Source organism: Fomitopsis serialis (assembly GCF_022376445.1).
Source record: "Fomitopsis serialis strain Sig1Antser10 chromosome Unknown B0H18scaffold_240, whole genome shotgun sequence".
NCBI lineage: Eukaryota > Fungi > Basidiomycota > Agaricomycetes > Polyporales > Fomitopsidaceae > Fomitopsis > Fomitopsis serialis.
The window spans coordinates 1,359-18,034 of record NW_025955200.1 but is presented as its reverse complement, the minus strand read 5'-3'; the positions used below and the strand labels follow the sequence as shown (position 1 = coordinate 18,034).

The 16,676-nt window shown below is 52.8% G+C and overlaps 5 protein-coding genes across 5 annotated transcripts; 1 reads left to right on the top strand and 4 right to left on the bottom strand.

Moving 5' to 3' along the window:
* Window positions 1-1,909: 1,909 nt before the first annotated feature.
* On the top strand, window positions 1,910-7,582 carry B0H18DRAFT_961088 (uncharacterized protein; the record flags this gene model as incomplete). The annotated part of the gene is made up of 24 exons (XM_048043026.1): window positions 1,910-1,951; window positions 1,998-2,189; window positions 2,343-2,441; window positions 2,626-2,679; window positions 2,701-2,815; window positions 2,865-3,051; window positions 3,091-3,145; window positions 3,222-3,295; window positions 3,344-3,612; window positions 3,659-3,773; window positions 3,822-4,119; window positions 4,165-4,342; window positions 4,391-4,802; window positions 4,849-4,942; window positions 4,985-5,155; window positions 5,216-5,279; window positions 5,330-5,344; window positions 5,395-5,526; window positions 5,579-5,605; window positions 5,716-5,850; window positions 5,903-6,007; window positions 6,052-6,129; window positions 6,180-6,397; window positions 6,443-7,582. 24 exons carry the CDS (start codon window positions 1,910-1,912, stop codon window positions 7,580-7,582), a joined length of 4,269 nt encoding a protein of 1,422 aa, XP_047885427.1.
* Window positions 7,583-9,382: 1,800 nt separating this feature from the next.
* B0H18DRAFT_827343 (uncharacterized protein) lies at window positions 9,383-10,501 on the bottom strand (the record flags this gene model as incomplete). The annotated part of the gene is made up of 2 exons (XM_048039357.1): window positions 9,383-10,347; window positions 10,384-10,501. Coding segments are annotated over 2 exons (1,083 nt in total), but the record flags the coding sequence as incomplete, so codon positions are not given.
* Window positions 10,502-11,200: 699 nt separating this feature from the next.
* Window positions 11,201-11,569, bottom strand: B0H18DRAFT_890092 (uncharacterized protein; the record flags this gene model as incomplete). Its single annotated transcript, XM_048041293.1, has 1 exon — window positions 11,201-11,569. A coding segment is annotated over one exon (369 nt), but the record flags the coding sequence as incomplete, so codon positions are not given.
* Window positions 11,570-12,372: 803 nt separating this feature from the next.
* Window positions 12,373-13,164, bottom strand: B0H18DRAFT_890080 (uncharacterized protein; the record flags this gene model as incomplete). The annotated part of the gene is made up of 1 exon (XM_048041292.1): window positions 12,373-13,164. A coding segment is annotated over one exon (792 nt), but the record flags the coding sequence as incomplete, so codon positions are not given.
* A 907-nt stretch (window positions 13,165-14,071) lies between these two features.
* B0H18DRAFT_1127204 (uncharacterized protein) lies at window positions 14,072-15,831 on the bottom strand (the record flags this gene model as incomplete). Its single annotated transcript, XM_048035263.1, has 4 exons — window positions 14,072-14,293; window positions 14,671-15,582; window positions 15,637-15,691; window positions 15,815-15,831. 4 exons carry the CDS (start codon window positions 15,829-15,831, stop codon window positions 14,072-14,074), a joined length of 1,206 nt encoding a protein of 401 aa, XP_047885423.1.
* Window positions 15,832-16,676: the final 845 nt, after the last annotated feature.

The window sequence follows — 16,676 nt, the reverse complement described above, 5'->3', positions numbered from 1 at the left end:
TAGGAGGGGTGGTGATGAAGTGAGAGTGCAGTGACTGACTACCTAGGGGTGGCTGAGATCCTGGCCTGATATAGTACATGAGCTGCCACTTGCTCATGTGTGAGCGAGGCGCCGTCATGTATGAACAAGGCGCCATCAGTCGTTACCTGATATGGCAGGTACCCCGGGGCAGCCCCGCCCCTTCGTCCCTGGCAGGGCGGTACCTCTGGCGTGCGATGCAAGGCTGCCCCATATGGGTGCACATCGGGGTCAGCGCATCTGAGATCAGGTACAATCTCGGATCCCCTGCGCCGCCGACCTGCCCGCTGCGTGGCATCTGTCTCGGACAAGCCCGGAAGGCCACAATGAGCCGAGCAAGCGGCGAGCGGTTCCACCCGCCATTTGCGACCTCCTGCGACCTCCACCATGCCGCATTGACCACCGTCGGATCGCCAATGTCGCAAGAGCACCGCGCGTATGACGATGGCGAGCATGTAGGGCCACTGCCTTGCACGCAGGTGCAGCCGACAAACAGAGGGTGAGTGCAGATGCACACAAGCAACAAACGAGCTGACCATGCTTATAGGACGCGGTGATGCACAGCACATGCACGTCGACCGTGAGCGTGCAGGGCCAATGCCTCACGTGCAAGCACAGCCGACAGTAGACTGCAGGCACGGGTGCAAGCACGAGCGCGTGAGCAGGCGGGCAGGTAGGTACGTGAGCAGGCGGGCGAGCAGGCTGAAGGGCAGGACGGGTGAGTACGCGGATGCATAGTAGAGCAGACAGATGAGCAAGCTGACAGGTAGGAGAGACGGGCAAGTGGGCAAACAACAGCACATGCCCACTGCGAGCTGGGCAAATGCCCATCGTGCAGACACAGCCGACAGATGCCCACGCAGGCGAGCAAACAAGCTGGCACATGGGCGCACAGGCGGGCATGCAGGTAGGTGACCGGATAGATGAGTGGGAGGGCAGGCAGACAAGCGGGCAGGCAGACAGGCAGATGGGTGAACTGACGGGCGGACAATCGGACGGGCTGGATAATGGGGAAAGCAGGCCGGTGAGTCACAAGTGGATGGATGAGCGGATGGGTGGACAGACGAGCGGGTAGGCAGACAGGAGGGAACAAGAGGGCGGACGGACGAGAGGGCAAGCACCGAGCATGGACCAACACGCACAGCGAGTGCTGCTTTAGAAAAGAGTACTAGTAGTAGTAGGAACATAATTCATATCACTGGAACATCACCAATGAATGACAACAACCAATTTAGTGTATATCACACCGCAACACTCAATATGACTCGAGACTCATAGAACCAGTTCAGTACACTAGTGTAGAGTCTAGACATCCCTACCGTACACGAGAACAGCTTGTACTGCATCTCACCTGTTTTGTAGATTCTGTTAATATGTCACTCTGCATACGTCTGATACCTATTCTAGCTTACAAGGGATGCATACACGGTGAAAGGCACCCAGAACGCGAGTCACGTGTATGTTGCAGGGCTAAGTAGGACCGTTAAACATGTTCTGATTGGCCAGGAACAGCCCAAGGACATTGGAGTTGGCCAATTTGGTGGGGCAACAAATAGATACAAATGTTGAGTTAACGGGCACCCACAAGGCTCGCCCACGTACTGCTATTGCTCTACTATCTACCCACCCTAGGCCAACCCTTGGACCAGCACGAACAGCGGTGCGTCAACCGGCACAAGCAGCGGTGTTTTGACCAGCAGGAGTGTAAGCAGGTACAACTGCGGCCGTTTCAGTGGGTACAAATGGTGGCATGTTGACAAACACGAACGGTGCATCAGCAGGTACTACAAACGGTGCGTCAGCGGGTACAATTGGTGCATCAGCAGGTACAAACGGCAGTGTGTCAACCAGCAGGGCAGCCAGGGCTCCTGTGGACTACCTGGGCAGTGTTATGTGTACAGTGATCATCGACGGTGTCAAGCCTCTGCAGCCTGTATGTCCCCTCCACCTCTTCCCAAACACTGTCACTAACATATCAGTTCATCCCCTGGAGCCTACGAGCCACTGTCTACGCCCACGAACCCAAGCTTGGCAAGTACAGCACGGAGCATGTCAAACACACCTGCATTGGCGCGGGTTCAATGGAGTTGAGGCGGATGGGGCCTACCCACCTCTCCAGCTACTGTGGCTCGCACACGCACACCATTTACAACCTCACTCTTCGCCGTCCCGTATGTAGAGTCACTCGCATTTGCGAGCACGACCGGCTCCACCTCTCGGAACCGTGGCTACATGCACCACCATCTCACCACCACGCACGCGCTCCTTGCACACGCCGCGGGCACACTGAACTGCCGTCGCACCTCCCCAAGCACGTCGTGCAGGTCGTGGAAGGGTGCAAGCGTGGGACGAAGTGCACGGAGGACGTCGAGGTCAAGCATGTGGGGCTGCTCGCTTGGGACCTTATCCGTGCTCATTCCAGAGTACTTGTCATAGTACTGTACATTGACATTGCATGAATACATGTCACCTTTATGACTGCAGTGTTTGTGAAAGCATGACGAATTGTCGGGGTGTCAAACATACCAAATCGGGAAGGTGTACCTAGGCCCAGAAAATGTCAGATTTCACTGATTGTACATTGCAATTGCATTCACCCGATGACAGGACCCAAAGTGGAAGAGCACGCAACAGCACCTATTTTGGGTAGGCACTGCCACCGTGAGCTCTCCCTGGCGCCAGGTGACCTGGGCTGTCCATAAAGGGCAACTGCCCTTTTGGGTAGTGAGCGGGGCGCCAGCTGCAGTGATTACTGTGCCTTCATACATGAAGGTGGACTGTAACTTCTGGGATTTATGTATGACCTGTTTGTGCTAACAACAGGTATTCATACATGAGCATGCCAGCATCTGGTGATTCTGGACTCCGCTTGAGCGCGCGTCTCGGCACCGCACGGAGTCTGAACCTCCGTTCAGATCCCGTCAATTTGGCAGGGCGGCAGGCCCGTCATGCCGTTTGGAGGTGCAACCGTGCGGAATTTCCGGACGGTTGCACCTCCGAACGGCACACGGGCGCCAAACGCAGAACTCTGTGGTTTTCGCTTGAATGACCTCCATCTCCTCGACTCTCCAGCCTCTGCACCCCTGTATTCTTGCCATCCAGCCCAGATTTTCGAACATCTGTCATGGTGAGTGCCTAGATATGCCATCCCTGTAGCTTTTCTGCAGTGAACAGCCTCTGATACCGCTTTTTTTGCACTATAGCCTCAGCAAGACCAACCAGTCCTCCCCAAAGGTTTCCCTGGAGAACTTGAGTATTCTGAAGGCAAATGGATCTAGTAAGTGGTCAATCCTTCATTATGACATACAGTACTAACCATTTCTAGCACCTCTGCTGCATATCCCTTTGGGATCCCTGCAAGCATCATCTTGGATGTACCTGGGGAGTGGGTCCCGGTGGCTAACTGCCCCGAGTCAGCTCCTCTGCTGTTCAAGGTGAATGAGCACCTGCGTAACCCATCCAGCGGAGATGCGAACACGATGTGCTACCTCACGTTAATCAATAACAGCGAGCGTGCCGCTGCTGTGACGACCGCGAGGAAGCTGCCGGATTGGGATCTCCCACACGTCTTGGAGGACAACACACGGGACAAAGGTAAGCATGCAATCCATGTCATGAATGAGAGCTTATGTATTGCTAGGGTGGCACGTTCTGCGCCCATGTGACTCGCTGTTCGCACTGCCTGTCTACATTGTGTTGCCGGCCGGCCCAGGCTGGGACGATGACATCCTGCGCCAACAGATCTTTGCCCAGAGGTAAGTATTTCTGTTTCTATATTGTTTTTCATGCTCACTGCTGCGTAGGGACATGCCCTTGGAGCTGCAGGAGCGCTACCTCAGCCTCCGTAGTGAGATCATTGGTCCGGTTGACCAGTGTTCCCGTGAGGCGCCTGTCAAGGAGGACAGGGGCTGGGTGAAAGGCACCAAGTTTGAGTGTCTCGTGCTCAACAAGGGCCTGAGAGGTACCGCTGACCGTAAGTGTATCTATGCTATCACCCAGTCCCAGCAGGCCCAGAATGGTGTCCTGTCCCCCAATGTGGAGGCTAAGTCCTTCGTGGGTGGGGATGGTAAGGATGCAAAGATACGTAGGGAGCTTGCAAAGGTAAGAGTTGTTGCATCTCACATTTTTTGACTTATCATTTTGCAGGTGGGCGGTGAACTTGGAGTTCATGTCATCCACACCGTCCAGCCTGAGCTTCACCACCGCATGGAGCTGCAGGCCAAGCTCCTCGGGTACTTCCGCCCGGGGAGTGTGGACAATGTATGCTTTGGTGGGAGCCAGCTCAACATCTCCACGCCTGATTACCTGACAGAGCTGCAGAAAGGTAAGTCTTTTTCTTTATTTGTGTTCACTTCTGACACGTGTTATGCAGGGCCCATGAACTTGTCAGAGTCTCTGGGCTTTTTTGGTGGGCTGCACCAGGATCAGCATGATTCCATAGGTGCGATGTCTGTCATGACCGTCTTCTCGAAGTTGCACGCGGGCATCCACCCCGGGCTCTTCCTGTTTCCAGAGTCTTACACGTATGTGAGACTCCCTGACGGTTTCGCAGAGGACGAGACGGAGAGGTCTAGCCTACTCACCGTCTTGTTCTCTGGCCTTCATTGGCACATGGGGATGAGTCCGTATGTCACGGACCCCTCTGTCGAGATTGCAGAGGACGCACTGCGTCTTAACCATATCATGTACCCCATGAGCCGGGTCATGGATGGTCAGTCCATGCTTGCGCTTGGTGCGCTTGCGCGGGACGTGCTGAAGGTCCCACCGGAGATGTACAATCCTATGTAAGTCCTGGACTTGTTGTTTTTCAGCATACTGATGCATCTTCAGGTATGACCGGGACTTCAAGACGGATACCAACAAGCTCAACTACGCTGTTGATGGTCTCAACATTGGGGACAGACGTACCGTTGCGTCTTTTTTGGTGCGCCAGTTGTACAATGTTGTCTTCTCTTTGTGGCGTCAGGCCGATGTGGGCCCATCTCTTGACCCAGACGCGTTCTTCAAAGCGTTCTCTGCGGTTGATGAGGAGGGCCAGCCCATCACATTCTCTGACACGGAACTTGTTCCTGTCCTTGAACATCGGCCTGACGAACCTGAGTACGTTCATCCATCCATTGATGAGCGCAGTGCTCAGGTTTGGAGGGAGCACAAGCTACACTAAGCGGCTGTCATTCCATGTGCAACGTATGACAAGCACATTGTTGCCCTCCGCCATGAATTGGAGATTCCCGACCCAGTGCCAGTGACGTGTCCTGGACGTAAGTGCTGCATTTAGGCATTTCTGGACTTGTTCTGACTTGGTTTTCAGGGTCCAAAGCACACAGTAAGTCTTGTATGTTCTCTTGTGTTGTCTTGCTCATTTGGTGATTGCAGTGAAGTCCTCCAAGAGTGGACAGAAGACTGCGCAAGCCAAGGGCAGCGCTAAGCCGAAGAAGACCAAGGGCAAGAAGTGTGCGCACGATGAGGAGGATGGTGCAGATGCTGATAGCAGACCTGCACAGCGAGGTGAGTAGTCTCATAGTTGTACAGTTTGAGCACAATCTCATGGCTCTCACAGTGCATCTGGACTTAGGAAACGAAGATGGTGCGCTTTTTTTCGCTTTTTTGTTAGCTTTGCAGCACTTGTTGCGCTTTTTTGCGCTTTTTTGCGCCTTTTTTGCGCTTTTTTGGCTTTACTGACAGTTTGTCTTATAGCTCTTCAAGTCATAGGCCGTCCACGTTGTTCAGCACGTGTGATGGCCTTAGCAGGACCTGCAGCTGGTCAGGCTAGTGGGTCTGCTGAGCCAGCTCAGCGTGGAGGTGGTAGGACTTTGCGACCTTGCCGTGCCAGTAAGAAGTCAGTTGCGCTGTAGTAGTTCCAATTTCATGCTTTCTTTCATAGCTCGCCATGTTTCTGATGGAGAGGATGATCAAGCTCAGCCCTCTGTAGCTCTGGATGACCTTATGGGTCCACCTGCAGCGTCATTGCAGGGTGTGGATGATGAAGGTACACCATTGACTTTGCATTTTATACGTGAATTTCTCACTCAGATATGTTCTTTTTCAAAGTTGATGAGAGTGTTGCTGAGTCTGATGCAGCGGGTCCCTCTGGAAGTACAAGTGCAAACCGTGAGTCTCAATTTTGTGTCATTTGTTTCAATCACTCACATTGGACTTAGCGTATGCGGCGGTTCTTTCTCTCTTCACTGAGGGGAAGTTCCATGCCATGAACAAGAGTCTAGGCAATGTTGCACGTGTTCTGAACGTGCAGCAGCCAGACTTAGCCTCTGTACCGTGCAAGATGCTTGACCGGCTCTTTGACGCGATGGAGGGTGAGGACTCTGCCGCTGCATGCTCTGTTGAGTTTGCAGTTTTGTTGCAAAGTGCAAGTCCTTCAGTTTTCTGATGCATTCAGAGCATGTCTGACTTTGCATTGATCTAGAACTGGTCTGCTCAGACCCAGTTTAAGCACGCTGATTGGGTCCAGCACCTTAAGTGTGCCATTCTGTGGTCTGAAGTCATGCTCATGAACTACTATGCATGGCTGTGGCTGGACCGTGTTGCGGTCAACTACTGCAACAAAGTCCTTGAAGGTGACTCTGACACTGATGACTGGCTTGCACGTCTTGCACGTGCTGTGGACAAGGGCTTCCAGTCTTACAACTCTATGAAGCTCCAGTGCGAGGACTTCCTCCCCAGTCTCCCACCGCGCTCTGCCACCATCCCACAGACACGGTACCAGTTGCCTGATCTGCGTCGTGGTGCATCTATCACTTTCATCCATGCAACCCTGCACACGTGGCTCGACTTCCCCACAAAGACTGCTTCCTACCTCCACTCTCTCTTCATCCGCGCTATCATCTCTGCCTTCCGCACCTCTGATGTCCTCCTTCTGGATGGCATCTGGGACATCTACCTGCGCGTGGAGGCATCTCTTCTCCTTCCTCATGAGCACCATCGTCTTGTCTCCTCCAACCGTCTGGATGTGTTCTACTATGATCTCTGCCAGCTCCCAGTTCTCTCTCAGCCAATGTTGCCCAATGTGCATGCATTTGCTGAGTTCCTCAGACTTCGTGCCGGTGTCATCCCAGCTCCCTCCACTCCATCTTCCTCTGCTCCCCCTGCGCCTACCATTCCCCTGCAGCTCACCAACTCTGACACTCACGGTCTTGATGCACTCTTGGGCTTTGTCATGGACTGCTATGGCGTGCTCCCCCATCTCCTGGAAGGTGCAAAGTTGACCAAGTCGCCATCTGTTCTTCAGTGCTGGTGTGCGCAGAACGATGACAAGTGCTTGCCTTTCCGGGAGCTCGCTAGGGGCCGTCGCGCGGTAACATCTCCCTCTGGCCCCTTCCATCCTGACAACATAGGCAAGGTTGGCACCATTGCCAGCGGTATCCTCCACTGCTGCATCACCTTTGGAGCCAAGGCCTCCTACCTCTCTCCCAACTTCTTCCCTTCTCTGGAGGACTTCAAGAAACTCGTCGCTGCTCACCCGGAGGACTACCTCTGTGACAAGTCATGCTATGGGACACACCAACCCCACTGGAGTTTGAAAGTCCAGTCCAGTCCAGTCTTTTGACCCCTTGGAGGAAAGACTGGGACTGGGACTGGTCCTAGATTGACCCCAAAATGGTAGGACTGGGACTGGACTGACTGCGACCAGTCCTTTGCAGTCCAGTTGCCTCCAAAGACTGGTTGCAACTGCACATGCAGTCCCAACTGGTCCTGACTGGTCTTTTGCCAGTTGCAACTGGTTTTTTCAAGCAATTGTGTCTGACAAAGTGACTTAAGCTACTGTGATATGGTATATGACCGCAGGCAATGGTGTGTATCCCATGGGAGCATCACAGTTCACTGAGTTCAGTCCATAATGACTGATACAGGCAAGGCATATGATGTCAGTAAGGGTGAGACAGGTATACCTACCGTATTAGGCATAGGTGGAGGTGCATAGACAGATGATACATGTTGCCTAAATAGGCCACATCATCCATGTGTTACGATCCCTGAGGTACGAAGGAATCGTTCTTATGACTGGAGAGAATGTAACACTTAGCATGGAGCCCAATGTGGCAGGTTTTTCCCACAGTGCATATGACTGTTTGAGTGCCAGATAATCAAAGATAAGTAACACTTACTATGCCATCATTAGCTGAGTTTCAAATTTCAGACTTTCAGACAACGTGACTTGCACCAACACCTGCAAACAAATGCTGTGGCTGACAATTCCCCATGGACTTGGGACTCCTGTAACATCTAGCTTGGAGCCGAATATGGAAAGTGGTGAACATGGCATGTGACCTCACCAGCAACACTGGGCTCCAATAGAATCAATCACTTTTTGCAACAGTAAGCACCCACAAATGGATATGGCAATTATATAGTCAACTTGTAGCCCTTGTTTCATAGAGTCTACAGTAATTTTGTTGGGCCCCAATAGTGGCTAGTTAGGCCAGGAAATGCAAAATACAAAAAGAAAAACACAAGAGACTTTGCAGAATTTGAACTGCTTATTTTCACCCTAGATGTGGAGCACATGACCTATACAGTATAGCCATGTGTGTCAGACATCATGAAAATGTTTTATGGTGCCACAACAGAGCTCAAAATGGGCAAGGTTGGCTGATTTCATGCTTGTACATGGTATTATAGCTTACCTTCCATATATGGTAACATATTGTAAATGGCACATCCCTCATAAACATGTCATAGTGCTCTATGAATATCTTCTGATTTATCTGCAATTTATGAACCACCAGACATTCACTTTATGAAGAATTACTGGATTTGGAAGGTTGCTCACCATTTAGGGCATTGTGAGCTTTTGTGATACTTCTTGTGCAATAAGCCCTCCCACAACTTGCCTGAAATGTACATTTCCATGGTTCACATTAGCTACACATCACTATCTTTGTATACATGTCTCTTTTGTACCAGAACAGGCACAATAGCCACTAGCCAGTCACATGACCAATGATGTGGGGTCGCAACACTCTTTTTTTTTTTTTTATTCTCCATGTTTACCCTCCGTATGCTACGTACATGTGGAGCCATATATATTGTAAGCCATACTTGTTCACCCGCCCTGTGGCGACGGAGTGAGGTACAGCGGGTCACGTTGGGCATCGGGTCCGGCGCCAATCACAGTCATGCGATCACGTGCCACTCGCTGTTCCAACGTATCTTGTGACACATCTAACAACTGACTTGCCGAGTCTGCAACTAGTACAAGCTCGGGGTCTAGCAGCGCGTCTAAATCCGGCGTGGGGATGCGTGGCAGGGCACGCATCCCGTGTTGGTCACCGGGAACATCACCGGCAAGGGAGAGCTCAAGCTCTTCCGAATCTTCATGCAGGAGACCACCCTCAGCGTCGAAGGCCTCCCACGTGTTGAACAACTCGAGCGCAAAGCGCTCGCATTTGGCATCGATGGTCTCAATGAATTTTTCAACCTCTTTGTCTGATATGCTGATGTATTGTGGGGGTTTGCCCATACGGTTCAGCACTTCTTTCCACTTCCGTTGTTTCCAAACGGTGTGGGTGTTAAGCCTGGCCCAAGCAATTGTGCGCTTGGATCCGGCAGCATGGTCGTCCTTGCACTTCGCAAGAATTTCGGTCCATTCGAAGGACCCGACCCATGGATTCAACTTCAAGAAGTCGAGAACATCAGACGGCTTCCAAGTGCGTTGGAACCGTGAGTAATATGTGTCCTTCTTTGTCTGGTGCCACCTGAAGGGGCCAATGAAAGGACTTTGAGAAAGAGGGCACTCGAAGAGCATATGGTCACGGGTTTCCTTATGTCCACCCTGACCGCATATGCAATATGTGTTCCCATCTCCGAGGAGATTGAAGCGCTCTCTGAATTCCCCACAAGGGAAGTGGTTGGTGATAACACGACAGAAGCGAGCTGCGTCTGCATTGTTACCCCATTCGGACAACCCCTTTTTGAAAATAAAGGTGCGGTTGCGAACATTGGTGGGCGTCAATTCCTTGTGCCACCAGAATTTTTTGCCTAGGTAGGCATTGGGTCGCGCAACAATGGACGAGTCTGGAATACCCGCCACGTTGGCTCGCTGTACATGATCCGGATGCTTGTAGAGCTCCGCCCATGAGTGCAGCATTTCCTTCCGAATTTGTTGGAGTCGGAAGGCAAATGAGATGTGCGAGGACACAGGTATCCTCGCATTTCCAGTGATTTCGGAAGCCATCTGGTCGACTTCTTCATTCCACGTTATGCCCACATGAGATGGGCTCCACAAGAAGATGATCTTGCGATGCTTAAGGCCATCGCACATCCGCTTCAATGATAGATTAGCCTTGATTCCGACCAATTGACTTGGTCCGTCTCCAGGCTTTATGATGTGCCGCAAGTTTGATATACTATCACTTGCCAGCACAATAGTGTTGTCCTCGTCCTTAATTAAGGTTTCAAGAACTTCTAGCCCTTTTGCCGAGGCCATGACCTCAGCATCAAAGCTCGTTGAGCGGCCTGCATTGAATGCCCGGCCTTCTACCTTTCTGGATTGACGTGTGATGACATACGCCGATCCAGTTCTTACACGGTCGAGATCACCGTCTTCTGTGACTGCAGACCCGTCGGTCCACACCACTACTGTGTTTGGATTGGCCTCAAGGTGATTAACCTTGGGCGTCCAAACATTTTTTACCCAGTCTTTGAAAGCCTGGGAAACTTTTCCGTCTTTGTCTTTTTTCTTTGGACCAACGTCAATGTCTTCACGATGCTTGTCTCTTTTTCCAAGCTGGAAGAACATGTGGGTGATCACGTTCTCATCGTCGATGTCGACGAGGCGATCACCCGGTCTGGCTACATCACTAAGGAGTGAGAACTCCTCATTCGATGCTAGCCCCATGTTGCCAAGGGCCCTCAACGGGGTCTTGGCGGATTTGCGCTTCCCTTCAGGGAAGGGGTGCTCGACATTGGTGGCATTGGTAATCCACTTGTCCCCGAGGATTGCCCTTGTAGGGTGTCCCTCGTGTAATTTCCTGAACCGGAGCGCGTAGTGCTCCATGTACCGGGTGATATTAACCATCACCGGCACTAATCCGGCTAGAGTTTCCATTGCACCGACGGGCGTGGTGCGGAAGCACCCCGTGATCCATCGGGCGGCTCTGGATTGGGCAGTCTGCATTTCTTTGCCAATCCACTTAATCCCTTTCCACTTTGGCTTCCACCAAAGTTGGGCACCGTAGCACATGAGAGGAATCACATGTGCAATGTACAGTTGTCTTTTCTGTGCAGGCGTGAACCCACGCACAGAGTTGCCCAACATTGATATCGATGATACCGTGCTGGCTGCTTTGCTCGCATAAAATTTGACGTGCAACCGGAACGACAACTTGGGATCCAGCCAGAACCCAAGATACCGCATGTTGCCGGTTGGCACAAGGCTAACCGGCTGATTGTTAATATGCACCACGAGGTCCGGACCAAAGGGTCGATCCACACGCCATGGTGCACGTTTTTTCCAGAAGTGCATAAACTCCAGTTTGTCCGCTTCCACGCCTAGGCCAAGCCTGACGAGATCGCAATGCAGTTGGTGGAACATGTTCCACAAGTAATCGCAGTTTAGTTCCACCTGGCTCTTGCCTGAAACCAAAGAATTCTTCGGCACAGCAACCATGAGCGCTCCGTCATCAACGAAGAATTGAATTGTCCCATTGCCCGGCAATAGCTGGCCAACAGGATAATGTTTGTGAAGTAAGGGTGCAATGTACAACCCCGACTTCACCGGTGAGAGCGCAGATCCCTGTCCCACCCCAAGGGGGTCAAGGTTGGCTCTGTAAGCTTCCCATTGAAGAGATATCGCGTGAATCTCCCATCAAGGTAATCAGCAAAAAATTCGCAGAGATCATCCGCGAACCCTTGCTTCCTCAGCATCGCAATCATCATTGTATGATTGATTGAAGGATAGAACTGAGACACATCCAGCAAAAGCAAAGATGGCGTCAGGTCCCTGGCCCAGGCTTCTTGCACAAAGTGTGTCACCTGCATTCCCACATCAACAGTACTGTGTTGTATAGTACCGCCAAATTGGCATGGATGTAAGATGCCGTATTTCTGGCCATCAAACTGCATGCGCTTGGCAAGGATCTTTTTGAAGAGCTTGCCAAAGACACTGAGGAGGCATATCGGACGATATGCCTTGGCTTTAGAGTAATCCGGCTTGTTGGGCTTCGGAATCACTACAGTAATGGAGCACTTGAACACACTCGGGAATTTGTGCATTTTGATGCACGCATTGTAGTACACTTTGAAGAAAGCATACACTTTAGGGCCCCAATGAACAACATCAACGACATTGCCATTACGATCCCTGACCTCTTCGATCATGTGGAAAATGTGCTTAGCCCATTCCCAATTAACGTGATCTTCACCCCCAACAGACGTGTTCGACGTGTCTGCCAAGTTCTCTGATATCTCCTCATTGGAGATATCCGGGAATGAGCGCTTCTCAAAGGACCAAAGTTCTTCCAGGATTGACTCATCAATTGCCTTCGGGACAGAAGGCGTGAATTGTTCTCGGAACTCCTCTTGGAGTTCCGCTTGTGAATTGATCAGTGTGCCGTCGGCGCGCTTAATTTGCGCGCCGGCATCTAGCCGTCTCGGTTTAGCCCAGCTCACAAAGTTGGAGATGAGCTGAGGGTGGGCCTTTGACAACACATTGTCAAAGAAGGTGCGTTTTGCGCGGCGGGACGCCGCTCGAACCCATTTGAGTGTCTGTTTGAGGCGCTGTTGCACATGTTTGTGCCACTCATAATAGAGCCGGAATTGCTGGGATTGATTCCCGAGCGTACTTCCTGCATGATGGACCATTGCACGTGAGATTTTGCACTGTTTGCGCACTTTTCTGGCGGCCTTGCTTGCTTTACTGCATTCAAGGTTCCACCAAGATTTGGATCGTCCGGTGCGGTCAGGTTTGGCTGCCCCAGCTTTCCATTCTGCCGTGATGCCATTGAACAGGGCATCACCAGTGTGTTCGATGTCTTCGGCTGTTTCCCACGAGGTGGGGAGCTGTGATATCAGTTTGGCAACATTTGTACAGAAGATGTGCACCTTGACGCCCGTCCGCTGTATCGTCGCTTCGGGTTCCGGTGGAGATCCGGATACAACCACCCATGTGAGCGGCGAATGGTTGCTCATGTGTTTGGCTTGAGTCTGGACCTTGAAGTCCACGACCTCATGATCACCACGGTGCCAAAGAAGATCCAAGGTACGCGCTGCATTCATGACGTTGTTGGACTGCCAAGTGGCAGGTCCATTCTCTGAATTGCCCAGCAAGAGCTGAAGCTCCGTGGCCAAATCCCATAATTCCGCAACTTCACGCCCATGCGGTGGGTGTTCGTTGTGGAGACGCGTCCGTTTATCCCACGAAGGATGACAGAGATTAAAGTCGCCGACCATCACAGAGACGGCTGGCAAAGCGTGAGTAACATTCAGCAGGTGTTTCACCGCCGCATGCTTCTCACTGTTGTTGTACACATTCAGGACCAAGAATGGCCCTTCCGGCGTACTCATTTCCACAAGCAACGTGTCTTGATGTGACATGGTACCTGTGATCATGTGGGGGCTAGCCCCCTTCCATTTCCGGTTGACATATGTTGCCACCCGGGATTTAGCTGACGCGCCAAAGCACGTAAAGTTGCGATGGGCAACAGTATTTTCATACTCGTCACCATCCTTGGACTTACTGGACGGTACACTTTTAATGCGACCCCAGAAGATTTCTTGGACACAGATCACGTCGTGATCTCTGAACTTTTCCAAAAGCTGATGCGTATTCTCAGCGGATTTCTGTACATTGGCAGAAACAAATTGTATATGATATTGTACACGAGGGACTACAGGGTCATCAACACGACTCATAGCAGCTACAGGGACGGCCAGTTGAGGGTCCGCCACCCAATCTTCGAGGAACACATCAAGCGCCTCTTGGATATTCTCAATCGGGACACTGAAGTCGCTGTCAGGGTCTGGGGGAAAAGAGCGAGCTGGCTCCCCCTGGTCAGCACGTGCTTTGGGTGTATTACACATTAGGCAACGTACAAATTTAGGATTGATCAACGGGCATGCCCGTGACCTCTCCGATGCGAGCCTCAAAGGTCTCACCAGATCCAGAAGCAACATCGTCAGCGGCAGCTTTCGCCACGCGCTTAGCCTTGGTTCTGAGGGTGCGGATCACGTTATCAACGTGCTTCTGTTGGTCGACCACCTTCTCAATGCCCTTGACCGCATTGTCGAACCAGGCCTTTTGCATGTTCCGTTTCCAGAACTTGCAACACCGGTCAGACGGACCATGCCCACTGACTTGACAGTTGGGGCAATACTTGTGTTTGTCGGGGCAGAGATCAGGGATCCCGCCCGTCACGATATGGTGTTCAGCGCAGCACAACACGGAAGCATTGTGTTCGTCTTCGTAATGCGACTCGCCGCAACGAGGGCAGCAAGCACAGAAGGAGCACTGGGCGGCTCCATGCCCCCAGCGCCAACAGGTCGAGCACGGGTTTTGCTGTTAAGCGGCGCCACGATCTCGAGATTGTGCCTTGTCAGCACGTCCCGTCCGTTACCGTCACGTTCAGCGAGGAGGACAGGTTTCTTGGTGAGCGCGATAGCGCGTCTCCCGCTGTGAGCATCACGAATGGCACACACAATGTTGCCTCCTCCGTTTCTGCCTTCCAGCCGAGCGTTCGGCAAGTTGTGGAACGGTATGCATGCCTCCACGAAATTGCGGGTGTGCTTATCGACCTTGGCAGCTTCGTTCAGCGTGTTCCAGAAATAATCTGAGCCGCGGTTCTGAAGCGTGTTCCGGGCGTCCTTGTAACTCCACCTGCAGTCACGTATTGCCATAGACGTGAGCACCGTCTGGTACTCGACCTGAATCCCAACATCATCGTGCGGAATCAGCGCGCGAAGCTTCTCGGTAACCGCCGCAGTGATCGCCTCGAACTCATCATGGTCAGGACAGTTCACACAAGCGACAAACACGTCCCGATAGCCGGATTGCTTGATGTTAGCACCGACAGCCTGATTGATCTTCCCCTTAGCCTTGAGGGCCAGGTTGAACCAATTGACGAAGTCCTCCGTGCTGATGGGTGTGATGGACTCGGAGAGGGACTGGGTGAGATGAATGATGATCGTCTTCGCTCCGTCCTTACTGTTGCCCTGGCGGATATGCGCAGACGGGGGAGGCTTTGGCTTGGGCGCAGTGGCCTGAGCTGGGGCGACGGGGGGCGCGGCCTTGGCGACCTGTTTCGAGGACGCCGGCGCAGCCGGGACAAGCGCCTGGGAAGCAGCATCAAGCTGAGACAGGGGCTGGAAAGGGTCCGTGGCAGAGCCAGAACCGAAGAAGGACCGGAATCCCATCCCGAGACGGTGAGCCTGATCGATGGTGAGATCCGGGGCAAGCATACCCACAGTGGACGTGTTGCGGATGTCAATCCACTGCTCGCGAGTGGTCGGCACTGGGAAAGTGCTCAACACTTTGGGAGACGAGCCGCGCGCCTTCTTGGAAGACGGCTGCTTAATCTCTCCTTCCTCGGCACCGGAGTCGGCACCATTATCCTTGGCCGCCCAAGATGCAGTCCGCTTTCACGGGTCCTTCGTCGTGGGCGGTACATCGTCGGCCCAGCTGACCTCCTTCTCCTTCCCCTTGCGGCTGAGAGCGGGTCCACTGGTCGTGGAAGTGTTGGACGCGGCAGCAGCGAAGCCACCGGGTGTTGAACCGTATAGGCGCCCACCGGGCCGCCGGGTTCCACGGGCCGGATCGCACCGCACGTGCTGGATCCGCACTTACCGCATAGAGCAAGTCATGCGTGGGAATGGACTATACAGTAGTATTAGTCAGCATCTCTCAGATGTATATAAGACCCACCAGTAGCGTAGCTCTCTCTCCAGTTCTTCCCTCACGGAATAACTTGTGTGCCTCAAGTATACAACCTTCAAGCAGGTAAGTTAGAGCGCGGTCCACTACGTGTGACCTTGTCTGCTCAACAGGTTATGAGCCCCGGTCGACGCCTGAGTACTGCGCCTTAATGGCTGCGACTCGGTGCGCACTGGCTTACCTGCGGCATCGCCCTCACAGGCTTGAAGCCAGGGGGAGACTATGCGCGGAAACACTGCAGGTCTCAAGCGCGATTCACGTCGCTGCTAAAACCCCATGAGGACACTGAGTCCATGTGTGTGGACAGCACCTTTTGGCTGCAGTCCGTTGTGTGACAGGGCGCTGATGTCGCCTTCGTCAAGCAGCTCTTCAACGCTTCCCCCGTTCTACACAACTCTCACACAATGTCCAACACTCTCCTCAACATGGTCCCTGTCCTGGACGGCTCCAACTACGCCAAGTGGTCGGAGGCCATGAAGTCCTACCTCCAGAGCCAGGAAGTCTGGTTCATGATCGGACAGACTCTCGGTGAGCGCCCGACGCTCGAGGAGGGCGGCAGGAACCGTCAGGAGGTCTTTGCATGGACCCAGGCGGACGAGAAGGCGCAAGGCATGATACGCCTGCGCCTCAGTCACTTGGTCGTTCAAATCGTCAAAGACAACGACTCGGCGAAGGATCTCTGGGACATGCTGTCGACGATGTACAGCAAGCAGAACGCCGCCAACCTCTACGCGTCCTTCAGGACTGCGACGACAGTGCGCGTTTCTGCTGATCA